General features: G+C 34.3%; 1 protein-coding gene across 1 annotated transcript in view; it reads left to right on the top strand.

The window, feature by feature from the left end:
• The window catches only part of CNTN5 (contactin 5), a 654,757-nt gene that overhangs the window by 285,977 nt on the left and 351,482 nt on the right, over nucleotides 1–17,298 (top strand). Inside the window, exons 7-8 of the mRNA XM_052652997.1 lie at nucleotides 13,150–13,331; nucleotides 17,071–17,207. Of these exons, the coding sequence (XP_052508957.1) occupies nucleotides 13,150–13,331; nucleotides 17,071–17,207 (319 nt within the window). The remainder of the gene's footprint in view (nucleotides 1–13,149; nucleotides 13,332–17,070; nucleotides 17,208–17,298) is intronic.

Here is a 17,298-nt window from a genome sequence, read left to right as displayed (position 1 = left end):
ATGTGCATCATTCCAGCTTTCTTCCAGAAAGCACTTACTACAAACTGACCTAGGGAGGAGGAATCTAAGAGCACAACCGTCTCAGTGCACTGAAAAGACAGAAAGAATAGCAGAGGCCGAAGTGACAAAAAATGTATAGGGCAGAAAAACAGAAAGGGAGAGCAACACAGAAAATGGCTTGCTCAAATCTACAGTGAGATATCATTGAGTTTTTGATGACTAGTAAGCAGTGTGTACATAAACTGATACTTTATACCCTAAGAAAAACTAAGGGAGAAAAACTAGCAAGAAGATGAAAAATACTAGATATTGAAGACTCAAAAAAATTTAAAACCCTTATCAATCAGAATGATAAAGCCTTATTGAGCAAATGGGTAATTCACTGAAGATCCTAAGAAAGAGTAAGTTTTAGGACAAGAATTAACCTTTTCCTAAAATAAAACCTTCCAGATGGCTCAGTGGTAAAGAATCTGCCTGTCTATGCAGGAGTCACTGGAAATATGGGTTTGATCCCAGGGTCAGGAAGATCCCCTTGAGGAAAAAGTGGCAATCCACTCCAGTGTTTTTGCCAGGAAAATCCCATGAACAGAGGAGCCTGGTGGGCCACAGTTCATGGGGTCTCAAAGAGGCAGAAATGATTGAGCACCTATAAGCACAAAATAAAGACTATGCTAAACACACCCTAACAAAGACTGCAAACAATTCTCAGAAGGATTAATTTGAACTGCAAATAAATTTGATGTCAGAACGAAGTCTACCAATTGTTAAGGACAAATGCTAAAGTCAGGTACTTGACAGTGTATAGCAACTTTTATAATAAATATGGTTAGATTTATGAAGGCACAAAAAATATGCTATAAATGGGTAGAAATTCAGTCAATAAAAGGACTCACAGAAATATCAGGTATGATATATTTACAAAAAAAGCATTTTAAAACAGCTCTTACAAATATATTAATATTATGACTAAATTTTAAACTATACTTGTTTGGCTTAATATTGTTAGACACTGTAGAAAAATAGATGAATGAACTTGAAGATAGACTCTATGAAATATAGAGAGAGACAAAAAATTAAATTATGCCTAACAAACCTACAGAAAAGTCATTAAATTATCTTATATATATGGAACTTTAGTTCTAGAAGGTAGGGGTAGGTATTAAAAATATTTGAAGATTATGACCAACAGTTACCAAATTACTGAAAAGTATGACTGTACCGATACCCTATGTTCATTGAAATACAAGAAGTTTAAGACATACAATAATCTAATTACTAAAAGGAAAAAAGACAGAAAAAAAATTTGAAGTCTGCATAGAACTATTTGCCTATGTCTGCATAGGCAAAAAGTCTGCATAGAATATTTGGTGAAAATATTCTTCAAGCATGAAAGCAAAATAAAAACATTATCAAGTAAAAGCAAAACAAACAGAAACAGAAATTCTCAGTAATTTGTTGTAATAGATTGCATTATAAGAAATGGTAAAGAACATACTTCAGGGTGAAGGAGCACTAATAATATTTCAAAATTCCAATCCCCACAAAGGAATGAAAGGCTAGATATCATTTTTTCCTTTCTAAGCAGGTAAAAGTATAAAGTGTATTTGGTCTATTTCATTTCTAAAATTCTTAATATCTACTCTTTTCTTTAAGGTAAAAATAATAGTAATGTAGTAGAGAGTTTATAAAGTATGTATAAATAATATAAATTTTCAAAATAACACAAAGGGTGGGAAGGTAGACAAGTGAGCATAATGTTGTCAGATACATATTCCAAGCTTTAGAACAAACATACATACACAAAAGAAATACAGGGCTATAGCTATAAATTAATAAAAGGCTTTAATGAAATACTAAAAAAACTAAGTAATTAATGGAAAATAAGATAAGGGAAGTGGAGAAGGCGATGGCATTCCACTCAAGTACTCTTGCCTGGAAAATCCCATGGACAGAGGAGCCTGATAGGCTGTGGTCTGTGGGGTCGTGAAGAGTCAGACACGATTGAGCGACTTCCCTTTCACTTTTCACCTCATGCATTGGAGAAGGAAATGACAACCCACTCCAGTGTTCTTGCCTGGAGAATCCCAGGGATGGGGGAGCCTGGTGGGCTGCCGTCTATGGGGTCACACAGACTCAGACACGACTGAAGTGACTTAGCAGTAGCAGCAAGGTAAGGGAAGAGGGCCCAAAAATAAGAACACAGAACTGATGAAATAGAAAAAAAACCTAGACTTCAAATTCAACCATAGATAATTGTATTAAATGTAAATTCACTGAATCACACCATTGGTAGACATAGTCAGACTGGATGGAAAAGCAAGACCCTAAAGAATTCCACCTTAAATGTGTATTACATGTATCTGTATACTTATCTTTCAAGAATATATATGTTGAAGTACAAGAGGATAAAAGAGATATATTTATTAATCATAAGGAAATTAAGGCTACTATCTTAACATCAGGTAGAGTATACTTCAGCACAAGAAATGTTACCTAATATGAAGATGGGCACATCATAATATTAAAAAGATTAATTTCTCAAGACATTAGAAATCTAAAATGTATATGTACCTAGTAACAAAGCTTTAAAATATATAAAGCTAAATCTGATAGTAATTGAAGAAGACATTGACAAAATCAGAATTATAGTTGGAAATTAACACTCTTCTCCATTAATCTATCAGTCACAAAGACAGGACAGAAAATCAATAAAGTAATAGGCATCTCTAGTAATTTATCAATTCAGTTCAGTTCAGTTCAGTTCAGTTGCTCAGTCGTGTCTGACTCTTTGCGACCCCATGAATCGCAGCACGCCAGGCCTCCCTGTCCATCACCATCTCCCGGAGTTCACTCAAACTCACGTCCATCGAGTCCGTGATGCCATCCAGCCATCTCATCCTTGGTCGTCCCCTTCTCCTCCTGCCCCTAATCCCTCCCAGCATCAGAGTCTTTTCCAATGAGTCAACTCTTTGAATGAGGTGGCCAGGGTACTGGAGTTTCAGCTTTAGCATCATTCCCTCCAAAGAAATCCCAGGGTTGATCTCCTTCAGAATGGACTGGTTGGATCTCCTTGCAGTCCAAGGGACTCTCAAGAGTCTTCTCCAACATCACAGTTCAAAAGCTTCAATTCTTTGGTGCTCAGCCTTCTTCAGAGTCCAACTCTAACATCCATACATGACCACTGGAAAAACCATAGCCTTGACTAGATGGACCTTAGTCAGCAAAGTAATGTCTCTGCTTTTGAATATACTACCTAGGTCGGTCATCACTTTTCTTCCAAGGAGTAAGCGTCTTTTAATTTCATGGCTGCAGTCACCATCTGCAGTGATTTTGGAGCCCCCCCCAAAAATAAAGTCTGACACTGTTTCCCCTGTTTCCCCATCTATTTCCCATGAAGTGATGGGACCAGATGCCATGATCTTCGTTTTCTGAATGTTGAGCTTTAAGCCAACTTTTTCACTCTCCTCTATCACTTTCATCAAGAGGCTTTTTAGCTCCTCTTCACTTTCTGCCATAAGGGTGGTGTCATCTGCATATCTAAGGTTATTGATATTTCTCCCGGCAATCTTGATTCCAGCTTGTGTTTCTTCCAGCCCAGCATTTCTCATGATGTACTCTGCATAGAAGTTAAATAAGCAGGGTGACAATATACAGCCTTGATGTACTCCTTTTCCTATTTGGAACCAGTCTGTTGTTCCATGTCCAGTTCTAACTGTTGCTTCCTGACCTGCGTATAGGTTTCTCAAGAGATAGATCAGGTGGTCTGGTATTCCCATCTCTCTCAGAATTTTCCACAGTTTATTGTGATCCACACAGTCAAAGGCTTTGGCATAGTCAATAAAGCAGAAATTGATATTTTTCTGAAACTCTCTTGCCTTTTCCATGATCCAGCGGATGTTGGCAATTTGATCTCTGGTTCCTCTGCCTTTCTAAAGCCAGCTTGAACATCTGGAAGTTCACAGTTCACGTATTGCTGAAGCCTGGCTTGGAGAATTTTGAGCATCACTTTACTAGCATGTGAGATGAGTGCAATGGTGTGGTAGCTTGAGCATTCTTTAGCATTGCCTTTCTTTGGGATTGGAATGAAAACTGACCTTTTCCAGTCCTGTGGCCACTGCTGAGTTTTCCAAATTTGCTGGCATATGGAGCACAGCTCTTTCACAGCATCATCTTTCAGGATTTGAAACAGCTCAACTGAAATTCCATCACCTCCACTAGCTTTGTTCGTAGTGATGCTTTCTAAGGCCCACTTGACTTCACTTTCCAAGATGTCTGGCTCTAGATTAGTGATCACATCATCATGATTATCTGGGTCGTAAAGATCTTTTTTGTACAGTTCTTCCGTGTATTCTTGCCACCTCTTCTTAATATCTTCTGCTTCTGTTAGGTCCATACCATTTCTGTCCTTTATCGAGCCCATCTTTGCATGAAATGTTCCCTTGGTATCTCTAATTTTCTTGAAGAGATCGCTAGTCTTTCCCATTCTATTGTTTTCCTCTATTTCTTTGCACTGATCGCTGAAGAAGGCTTTCTTATCTCTTCTTGCTATTCTTTGGAACTCTGCATTCAGATGCTCATATCAACTACAAGAATAAAAAGACAGAAAATTAGTAATGAACAAGAGACATGAACACAATTATTAACCAACTTGACATAATTTATACTTAAAGAACACTACAACTATCAACTACAGAATATACTTTTAAAAAGCCTACTCATGGAACATTCACAAAGATTAGCCATATGATAGGCCATAAAACAAGTATCACTGCTTATCACAGAACCAAAAATGTAGAGAGTATATTCTTTAGTTGAAACATTTTCAATGTTTGGTGACTTGAAAAGTCACCAAATATTTGGAAATTCAAAAAAAATAACTAAATAACCAAATTATCAAAGAAAAATCACAGAAAAATTATTTTTAATATACATTTATTTATTTTAATTGGAGTTTAATTACTTAGAATTCAATGATGTTGAATATGAATAGACTGGGGAAAAATGAAATACATTGCTAACTTTTAGAAAATGTCAATACAATGGGTAAATATTAAAAAGAAGAGATAAAATTCAAATATCAGTATCAATCAGGAAAAAGGAAATATCACTCCATCTCTGTTCCAAAACATTAAATAACAGGATGGGAATGTTTAACATTTAATTTTGCAACTAAACTAAATAAACTTCTTAAAAGACATAATTTGAGTAATGGCACAGGAGAAATATGAATTATTGCCTATTAATGAAATTGAATTCATTAAAAATCTCCCCACTACAAAAAGTTTGAATAGCATAGCTGCAGCTTCACTGATGAATTTTGTCAGGCACGTAAGAAGTAATGATACACATGATCAAGTGGGATTTACCTCAGGTATACAGAGTTGATTTAACTCTTAAAAACTAATTGATATAGTTTGTCACATGAATGAAATAATAAAGACTCTTACATTCCTCTTGGTTAATGCATGAAAAGCATATGACATAATTCAACATACTTAACAAAACTTTCAACAGTTTAGAACTAGAGGGAAACTTCCTCAGCCAGACAAAGAGTATCTACCAAAAAAAAAAAAAAAAAAGAAGAAGAAGAAGAAAATTCAACGTCATACTAAATGGTGAAAACTAAAGTGTGTCTCCTTTCTTTTTTCTCTAATCACTTAAGTTCAACCTTTAATGGGGATCCTACACAGTAAAATAAGACATAAAAAGAAATAAAATATCTTAGAGACAGGAAAGGAAGAATTAAAACTGTCTCTGCAGATGCAGTAAGGGCTTCCCTGGTGGCTCAGACGGTAAAGAATCTGCAATGCAGGAGACCTAGGTTCAATCTCTGGGTCGGGAAGATCCTCTGGAGAAGGGAATGAGAACCAACTCCAGTATTCTTCCTGGAAAATTCCATGGACAGGAGACTGGTGGGTTCCAATCCACGGGGTCACAAAGAGTCAGACATGTCTAAGGAACTAACACATCCATACCCTGCAGATGCAATGGGTATATATGTGTACTATGTTGAAAATCTACCAAAAAATACTAAAATTAATATTTATGGATGAATCATACAAAATATTTAAAAGATATGTACACTGAAAAATCAATAGTATTGCTGAAGAAAAATGAAAGAATGTCTAAATAACTGAGGAGACACACTGAGCTTATTTATTACAAGGGGCTTCCCAGGTGGCTCAGTGGAAAAGAATCTGTCTGCCCATGCAGGAGACAGGAGATGCAGGTGCCATCTGTGCATTGGGAAGATCCCCTGGAGAAGGAAATGGCAACCCACTCTAGTATTATTCTTTTCTGGAGAATTCCACAGAGGAGTCTGGCAGGCTACAGTCTATATGGTTGCAAAGAGTCAGACACAGCTGAGCACACACAGACACATATTGATTACAAGACTCAGTAGTATTCAGATGTCAATTCTCACCAAATTCACACATTAATTTGACAAAATCCAGTTAAAATTCCAGGAAACTTCAATTAGCAAATTATTCTTAAAATGTGCACTAAAATTAGAACACAGAATAGGCAATACAATTGGTAGAAAAAGACTGAACATAAAATACTTAACATAGTTGATTTCAAATTTTTCTCTAAAAGTGTTAATAACCAGAAAAGTGAGGAACTGGCTTAAGCCAGGCTTACAAATTAATGGAATAGAAGAGTGTCCATACCAGACCCACACAAATGAGATTATTTTGTCATAAAAAATGCCGAGTAATTTAATGGAGAAAGAGTACTCTCTTAAACAAATAGTGCTACAACATGTGGATATTCATGTTGAATAAAAGTTAAAAGCTTGACAATGCTAAGCATTTTGCAAGGATGTAAAACAGCTGGAAATTTTATACATTGCTGGTGGAAGTATCAATTATATGATTATTAAGGCAAATAGTCTGGCCATTTTCATACAGTCTCTTTATTATATAGTATAGAAATTCTACCCCTAGTTACTAACCAGAGAGACATAAAATTGTGTCCACAAAAAACTTACACATGAATGTACAAACTGTTTTTATTCATAATCACTTAAAACTGAAACTAGCCCAAATGTCCAATAGTCAACAGGTAACTGGATAAACAAATTGTAGCTTATACATATATTAAAAGTGGTCAACAGTTAAAAGAAATGGACAACTGATACACATAGAAACATAGATTGATCTCTCAAATGTTATTTTGAGAGAAAAAAGCTGGCTAGAAAGGGTACAGTTGGTAAAGATTCCACCTGCCAATGAAGGAGACCTGGGTTTTATCCCTGGGTTGGAAAGATCCCCTGGAGGAGAAAATGACAATCCACTCCAGTATTCCTGCCTGGAAAATCCCATGGACAGAGGAGCCTGGTGGGCTACAGTCCACGGGGTCACAGGGAGTCAAACATGACTGAGAGACTGGGCGTGCAGAGCACAGAAAGGGTACAGAAATGGTACAGACTATATGATTCAATTTACATTAGTTTAAAAAAGACAAAAGTTATCTTAAAATATGAAAGTCAGATTATTGATCACCTGGGACGGGGTGAGGATGATTGGGAAGGAGGTGCCTAAAGAAACTTGTAAGAGTGAAAGTAATGTCTGTATCATAATTAATCTAATCGAAGCAATAGTTGAATAGGCATATACATTCGGCAAGATTCTTCAAACTGTACACTTCAATGGATTCACTTCATTTTTGGTAAATTACATCTTTAAAAATGTTTATTTGTAAATGCCACTGTAAGAATAGAGTACATTACTCTTTGTGGATATGTGCAAGAATTTCTCTGGGGATTGTAAATAATTCTACTCCATTCCATTTCTTGAGTGATCTTCCAGACCATACAATGTTTAATAACCATCATCACTTGTAAGTTGATTCCAATAGCTTTCCAAAATGGTTGCACTAATATAAAACCTCACCATGTGTGTTAGACTTCTTACTGACTGGCATCCATGTGTACAATTATCAGGTTATTCAAAGTACTACATTTTACAAATATGTTAGGCATGAAATGGAATTTATTATAATCTAAATTTGAATTTCCCTGATTATTAACTAGATTGAATATGCTGTCATATGTTTTGTCTCTTTCTCATTTTTATGAGTTGTTTTCTTATACACTTGAGTTCTTTATTTAATCTCTTAGGCTTTGTCAGTCATTTGTGTGGCAAATAACTCTTCCTAGGTTGTGTTCTTTTATTTTCTAACTTTTTTGGCAGCATGAGAGATCTTAGTTGCCTGATCAGAGGTCGAACCCCTGCTCTTTGCATTGGAAACAGAGTCCTAACTGCTGGGCCACCAGGAAAGTTTTCACGTTCTTTTAATGAAAAGAAATTGTTCTTATTCATGCAGTCAAAAGTATCAGTATTTTATGGGTAGCAATGCTTTATATATTGTTTAAAAATTTAATTCTTCCCTACAACAAAGACATGAAAACATTTTATATATACATAAAATATACATTTTTCTGCAAGAGTCTATTAAGCAGAGCCAGGAAAAGTGAAAATGGAAGATCATGTAGAAAACTGGTTCCTAGATCATGTTTGGTACATCTTTCTGTCCTTATTCCATTGGCCAGAGCTCAATCCATGCCCCTATCTAAAGGAAGATGGAAAAATGAGGTAATTACACGTCCAGGAAGAAGGAAAATGTGTTTTTTGAACACCTACCCAATCTATTCTTCTGAGGAATATTTCAATTCTTTCTTCACATTGAATGTACTAAATCTCACCTGGCCTCTGCATACTCTCAACTCCAAAATTTCCAGATCTCCATCAGATCTAGATACGGATCATCTTGATTCTGTAACTTGTGTACTTAAAATATAAGTTAATTATTCACAGGACAAATATTCTACTCAGAAAAAAGAAGGAGTCTCAAACTAATCACTGATCCATCACAATGAAATTCTCCTGTAAGGCCATTCATTGCACAGCCTGTCTCTTTTTTGTGTGATTGTGTGGAGAAGCGTTTGGTTGTGGAAGAATGGGAGAGTTCATGATTAGACATTGATATGACTCTTTGTGAGAAATTATCTTGTCTATGTTACAGGGTACCTTGGCTTCACTCTGACATTTTTCTTGTTGGTTTTATTTCATGGATGCAGTTGAAATGTGTATTGAGGAGTGTTCCCTATTTGGGGCCTGTACAGATTTAGTAGCCCAAACTCCTGTATCTACCTTTGGAAGCTTAAAATGTATTTTAAGGCTCAAATGCTCAAAGTTTTGCTAAGAGTCTGTTTTAAATTCAGACTCTTGATTTATTTGACAGTGTACTCATTTCAAAGTCTAATTAACTTCTGACTTGTTTGCTTCCACTTAATTCAATGTACTAATAACTTCATTCAATTTTTTTCAATGAATAATACTTGAATTACACAATTAATAAAAACTCTAAAAGCTAATTTTAAAGTCCTATCCAAAATAAAGCATACTTTTTTTCTCAATGGACATATAACTTTCACAATGATTCATTCTATATTTTAACTACAAATATTGATTAAAGTTACAAAAAAAAAAAAACTGTATGGGTCACTGTCTCTGTGTGTCAGAACATAAGGCATGTGATTACCTTTGATACCAGAGGAAAAGTAGACATACTTTTATTATCAACCATAAAAAATTTACACATAAAAAATTCTAGCTAGCAAAGTTAGAGTGGAATACTATGCTAATCAATAAAAAGGGATAAGGGAAATAAAAAATGGAAAGTCACAAATTAAAGCACAAAAATAATTAAAAATTCAAAATACATATTTTAAAGACTAATAAAATAGATAAACCTCTGACAAAGCTTATCATTATAGGTAACATTTATTGGTTATACATATACATATATTTGCAATATATGTATCTAAGTAATTTATAAGAACTTAGCTCACTTAATGCTCAAAATCATACTATGAGAATCATTCATTCATTTACTTCATAAACATTTAAGTACTAACTATGTGCCCAGCACTCTATGAGACAGTGTAGATATACTCCTGAACAAGAGAAATAATGCCAGTGCCCTTAAAATATTTGCATTCTGAAGGAACAAATAATATTTTCATTTTAAAATGAGGAAACCAGACTCATAGAACTTAGATTACTTTCTGAAGGTCACATAACATCTGTGTGTTTGAATTTTATTTAAATGTAAATTGTATTCCCAGGTAGACCATGTTCCTAACCAATGTGCAGTGTTAAGAGGAGAGGAAGTTGAGAAAGCATATAATCATACCATTAAAGTTGTAAAGAAGATACAAATATAATCATCACAGTATTGCAAACATTTTTTTTTGCCTCCTTGTTCTGTGCCAAGTACTTTAACTTATCAAATATTTATAACTACCCTCGGAAATAGGGACTATTATTTCTGAAATAAGAACTATTATTTCCACCATATTTCACATTTGGGGTAACTGGAAAAACAAAACAAGATGTCAAAAAATGATGAAATGATTCTTTTAAAAATCATGATTTTTTAAAAATTATTTTTAAGCATTTGGATCTTTAATTCATCTGGACTATATTCATGGTTTTGTTGTGAGATGGGAAATGCAACTCAGAAAAGATGTAGTTGCACAGTTACTTTTATTCTGGGAAGTCTGACTGTGGAAAACACATTTAACTTCTACTACAATGTGTGACCACTTATAATAGAAGAGTTTTTTAAACTTTTAAACAATTAGCATTTATATAACTCACTGCTAAAATATTTAAATCATGGATGAAATACTTTTGATTTTCTAGGGAAACATGAATTGCCAAAGTAAACACAAACAGAAATTTAAATACAAATAATTAAAGAAAACAGAAGAAATTGAAAACGCTTTCCAAAACTAACTCCACTTATGATGAGGATGACTTTATTTTTATCAGTCTGATCGGTTTCTTAAGGAACATACAATTTCTCTACTATTGAAGCTATCACAATAAGAGATGCAAATATTCTGGCATGTTTATCAAGCTATTATCCATCACTATGACTCCAATTTTGTCAATGCTAGCTTATAAATAAAGCAGCTACCAACTCACTAACAAGTATGTGCACGTGTAAACCAGCAAACCTAAGGAGTACAGACAATCTCACCTTTGAATATAGATGCAGAAATATTAAATTAAAAAATATAATAAGTCAATTATTGTACATATTAAAAGAACAATGTGTTAGGCCAATATAATCGTTATTTGAAAATGCAATATTCAGTTTTCCTAGATATTGATATATGTACCTAAACAAAGAAGCACAACTTGTCAACTCTAATATATCAATTTCAATTCTATCTTATACTTAAGAAACAAGTAAGAAAGATGTTAAGAAATAAACACTGTGTTTAATGTGGCATTGTTTCTAAAATTTAACACTGCTATTACTCCTGTCAGGAAAATTAGTGAAAACATATCCTACATTTTGCAATTATAAGATGTTACAAGAGTCCAAGTAATATATACAAATCACTTTGATGTTTAAAAGAAAAATAACCCAGAAGACTACACAAATAAGGAGACTTTACTGTAGAGGAGGCATTTAGAATGGCTCTCAAAAGATTAGTAGGGCTTTAACAGATATGATTGGAAATACACAAAGATGTGTTTCTGGGTCAGGAGATGTGGAAAGAAATAGTGAGAAATAGAACTGAAAAAGCAGACGGAGTCCAGAGCATAGAGTGCATCAAATATAGATAGTAATAAATAACTCAGTGAAACAGAACTGTGAAGACTGAAACAGATTTAAGCATGTGAGAACCAATTATATAGCAAAGGTAAAATTCCAAAAATTGTTGGAAAAGGAGTTTTAGTGATTCTAAAATAATTAGTTGCATTTCCCGTCTCACACCAAAACCATGAATATAGTCCAGATGGATTAAAGATCCAAATGCTTAAAAATAATTTTTTGAAAAGCTACCAGAAAGACTGAAGGAAATAAGGATACATACTTGGACTTACAGATAATTCTTAAACAACCAAAAATTCTGAAGTCATGAAAAAACCTACAGATGCTTCTTTCTCCCAAAAGTATTTGTAAAACTTATCACAGATGCTCTCATAAACTATCAGTATACCGAGAAAGAACTTTTCTGGTAAACAAACTCATAATGGCCCTAATACACAAAGAATCCTAAGAAATTAAACACTGCAAATAGGCAAACAGAAAAGTGAAAGAAATAGTTGAAAAATAACAATTCACAGTGAAGCAGATTCAAATAGCAGATTCATAGCATAATTATGAAAAGATGTTCAACTTTCTTAGAGTTCAGAGAAATTGTAGCAAAATGTCATTTTGTACCTGTCAATACTGATAAAAAACAGATTGATCACATAATGTGGTGGCAAGGATATGGGAAAACAGTCTCAGGTATTACTGATGGATGTGGAAAATGCTACTGTATTACTGAAAACAATCTGGCAGCACTTATTAAAATGAAAAATGGGCATGCCCTTGTGTTTGTCAATTCCACTTTTGTGAATGTTTGAAGTAGAAAATAAAAAGCAATGGCATATGATATATATGTACAAAGTTACATTTAGCAATGTTATTCCTTAGTAGGAAAAAAAAAAAAGGAAAAAAAGCTACACTGAATGTATAGAGAATGTTTGATTAAAATTCTGATGCATCTACACAAGGGAATAATATATAGCTATTAACCAGAATAAGTCAGCAGTTGATCTTGGATTTGATTTTTATTAATAAAAATTTTTTAATATGTGCTTATATATGCATCATAGAGACAAGGCGGGAAATTGCTTGCTAACTTTATTTCTTTTTGCAGAAGATATTTGAAGGGATTTGAACAATAATGAGTTTTTAATTCATTTAGCTCATGAATCTTGTTCAACTTCTTATGATAAGTGTATATTACTTTTGTAAATTTCTCCAAATTATTTTCACCATTTAAACAATTTTACACAGTTTTAAAAAAGTAAACTGTAGCATATATATGTGTAAAATATAACCTTTGAATTGCTTTTCTGAAATACAAAAGAAAAGGAAACTCTCTTTCCTTGTAATCTAACTTATAAGCAGACAATCCACATGGAAACTGAAGTATATCAAACATCACATGGTTCTTAATTGTGATTACACTTTATTGCACTCAGCCTATTAAGTGCTTAAATTACCAGATAACAGAATCTATGTTCCTAATAGTGGAAAGTGTATTAATGGCATTTTTACTCCTTATTGTAGCCCAGTTCCAACAATCACATGGATGAAGGTTAATGGTTATATTCCTAGTAAGTCACGTCTGCGTAAATCTCAGGCAGTACTGGAAATACCCAACGTGCAGCTGGACGATGCAGGCATATATGAGTGCAGAGCTGAAAACTCACGTGGAAAAAATACCTTTCGTGGACAGTTGCAAGTATACAGTAAGTGTTCTCAGCAAAGTTTGATGCCCTGGTCACAAGAGTCAAACTGAAAATGCAATTTGAACTAAACATTGTTAGATACATATACCATGCTTCTTTTGTATGGTAAATCATTGAGTAAAATTACCCTACACACAGAAATGCTTTAAATTAAAAATAAATGAGGAATTGTCAGGTTCTTTTTATAGCATAAGTAATTGCTAACCTTAAAAATATTTTCCTAGCACTAAAGCTGTCATCTGATGTTGCAAATCTTGCAATAGTTATTAACTTATTCTTGCCCTTGGCCTGAATCAGGAGTCACAATTTATTGCCCATGAACCAAATCCTACTAGCTGTCTTTTCTTTTTCTTTTTTTTTTTGTAAATAAAATATTTTTGAAACACAATGACACTCTTTTGTTTGCATAATGCCTGCATCAGCTTTAAGCACTGCTAAGGTAGAATTAAGCTGTTGAGAGACAGATCAACTGACTTGCAAAGTGTCAAATATGTTCTATCTCATCTTTTACACAAAAACTTTGCTGGCTCTACACTAAATTATTGCATCTGTATGATAAATAACCTTCATGGCTTACAAATGTTTATATTTTCCAAAACTTTCAGAGACAACCGGCTTGTGTGTAAGAATTGGGAAAATCTACTTCCAAAAATATATACAATCTCATCTTCTATAAATAGCAAATTATACTTTTCATATTTGCTTTTATAATGCATATTATATATAAAAGGTAAGTGATACTATTCTTATTTTCCAGATGAGTACACTAAAACTGAGGGAAACTGTAACACAGAGCACTGATATGAGAAAATACAGATCCTTACAACGTGAAATTAAACAAATTGTATATGAAGCTGACTCTGCTAGAAACTATAACTGTCACTGTATTCAAGATCAGTTCATCTAAAATTCTTCACAGGGATGCTGCAAAATATTTTGAAATACTAAAATATTATTTCAACCTGTTTTGCTTTTATTATTTGTAAAAAAAACCAAAAAACAAAAAACTCCTTTAAAAATTCAGCACTCCAACCAAATTTACTATGCCATGCACATTTTGCTCATTCACTCATTGATTCAGCTAATGTTTATTAAATGCTATTACTGCACTACAAGCTAATGATAGAGATTTGAGGAAACTCTTGATTGACTGAATTAGATGGAAAGCAAACCCCATAGAGGGCAGAGCATGCTATCTGCTGTGATAAACGCCTACGGGAGCAGAGTCCACTACTTTCTACCAGAGTGATTCAAGGAAAGCATTCCAGAGAATTTGTACCTTAAAGGTTTTCCCATCTACCAGTGGCCTGGAAGCCAGCTGGATCAGGACCCAGCCCCTACCATCAGTGGGCTGGCACCAGCCCCAGAACTCCTTGGATATAGCCAACTAGCTCAGGACACAGTCCCAGCAACCACTGGGTCAGTGCCAGTCCTTTGCTACCGGGCCATGCAGCCAGTCACCCAGTCCCACTTACCTCAAGCCACTGCATGAGGCAGGGCCTGGCAGCAAATGAGGCAGACATAAGTGAAATAGAGACTAAGAACAATAAACAAGATCAATGAAATGAAGAGCTGGTACTTTGAAATAAGTAAAACTGATAAACCTTTAGCTAGACTCATCAAGAAAAAGAGAGAGGGCCCATGTAAATAAAATCAAAGCTGAAAGAAGAGAAGTCAGCCAATACCACAGAAAGACAAAGGATCATAGGAGATTACTACAATTATATGCCAATAAAACGGACAATGTAGAAAAAAAGAATAAATGTCTGGAAATGTACAATTTCCCAAGAAACAATCAGGAAGAAATAGGAAATATGAAAAGATCAATTATCACTAATGAAATTAAATCACTAATTAAATAAAATAAAACAAAAACTCCCAGAAAACAAAAGTCTAGTACCAGATGGCCTCACAGGTGGTAAAGTCTATCAAAAAATTTTAAAAAAAAGGTTAACAACCCTCCTTTTCAAACTATTCCAAAAATTTGCAGAGCAATACTTCTGAACTCATTCTAAAATATCACCTAGTACTAAAACCAGACAAAAATATAGCACAAAAAATTTACAGGCCAATACCACTGATGAACACAGATGGAAACATCCTCAACAACAACAACAAAATTAGCAAATTGAATTCAACAGTACATTAAAATGATCACACAGTGATCTAGTGGGGCTTATACCAAGGATGCAAGGATGTTTAATATCCACAAATTATTATTTTATACCACTTTAACAAATCAAATAAAGAAATCATATAATCATCTCAATAGGTACAAAAAAGCTCTGGACATCTTGGAATACACACACACACACACACATATACATATAAAATGGAATGATACTCAGGCTTAAAAAATAAAAATGAAATCTTACTATCTGTGACAACATGGGTGGACCCAGAGAGAATTATGTTAAGGAAAATAAGTCAGAGAAAGACAAGCATCATATGATTTCACTTATGTGTAGAATCTGAAAAACAAAACAAATGAAAATAATAACAAAGCTGTAACAGAGTAATAGAGGCAGAGAACAAATAGGTGATTCCCAGAAGGGAAAGGGGTAGAGAGATGAAAGAAATAGATGAGAGAAATTAAGAGATTCAAACTTGAGAAAACTGTCAATGGAGGGAAGACACTTTAACCATGGCTTCCCTGACAGCTCAGTTAGTAAGGAATCCTCCTGCAATGCAGTAGATCCAAGTTCAGTCCCTGGGTCGGGAAGATCCACTGGAGACAGGATAGGGTACCCACTCCAGTATTTAGGGGCTTCCCTTGTGGTTCAGCTGGTGAAGAATTCACCTGCAGTGTGGGATACCTGGGTTCGATCCCTGGGTTGGGAAGATCCCCTGGAGAAGGGAAAGGCTACCCACTCCAGTATTCTGGCCTAGAGGATTCCATGGACTGTATAGACCATGGGGTGGCAAACAGACACAGCTGAGCGACTTTCACTTTTCACACTTTCTAAATTTCATTCATTTGGAATATTATCTCTTTTGAGAAAGAAATAGAGTATTGAAAACTTGCATATATAAATATATGCATAAAATGCCAGTAAATATAGAACAATTTTATATTAAATGATACTTGAATTTACAAATTATTTTTTGAAGCAATTCAGGCTTTATTAGGAAACAAAAAGCAGAACAGTTATTCAGTAAATGGGCTTGTTGTATTACTTCAAACTGTGCTAATGCTGCTTAATATTTGGAAGACAGATGCCTCTTGTTTAGAAAGATTTTTAGTTTAGAAAGACTTATTTCTAAACAGGCTCCCATGCTCTCCATGGGAAGAATCTATCACTCACTCTAAAGAGGGTAAAACAAGAAGACATGTAAGTTCTCTCCCTTATGACTGATTCATGTTGATGTATGGCATAAAACAACACAATATTTTAAAGCAATTATCCTTCAATTAAAAATAAATAAAATTCTTTAAAAATAAGGAAAAAAGTGTCTTTTGAAGAGGAAATATTTTAAAATTCAACAACAACAAGAACAGGAAGATATGCTTCACTTAGATTAAAAAGTGTTTCAAATTATTAAAATATCATCATGGTTGTATTTTCACACAGGAAATAGAGTTCTCTGTGTAAGTGCCAAGTTTCTTCCAAAATCCAAGTTACATGAATTGATAAAATATTTAATGCTTATGAATTTGTTAACATTTCATAAAAACTTTTGAATTTTGTGAAACGTTGAGAAATGAAATCACCCTTCTTTAATCCTTAAACCCTTACAGCATATCCACACTGGGTAGAAAAACTGAATGATACTCAGTTAGACAGTGGGAGCCATCTGCGATGGGAATGTAAGGCTACTGGAAAACCCAGACCCACCTACCGCTGGCTGAAGAATGGAGTACCCCTCTTGCTTCAGGTACTGTTGGTAACCATTAGTATGTTCCAGTGATATTTTAATGGAATTTCACAAAGGACAAACTAACTTCCTTTAGTCTTATTGAAAGCCA

This window comes from Budorcas taxicolor, chromosome 15 (genome assembly GCF_023091745.1).
Source record: "Budorcas taxicolor isolate Tak-1 chromosome 15, Takin1.1, whole genome shotgun sequence".
NCBI classification, from domain to species: Eukaryota; Metazoa; Chordata; class Mammalia; order Artiodactyla; family Bovidae; genus Budorcas; species Budorcas taxicolor.
The sequence above is the reverse complement of the archived record's forward strand: the minus strand, read 5'-3'. Positions and strand labels throughout refer to the sequence as shown.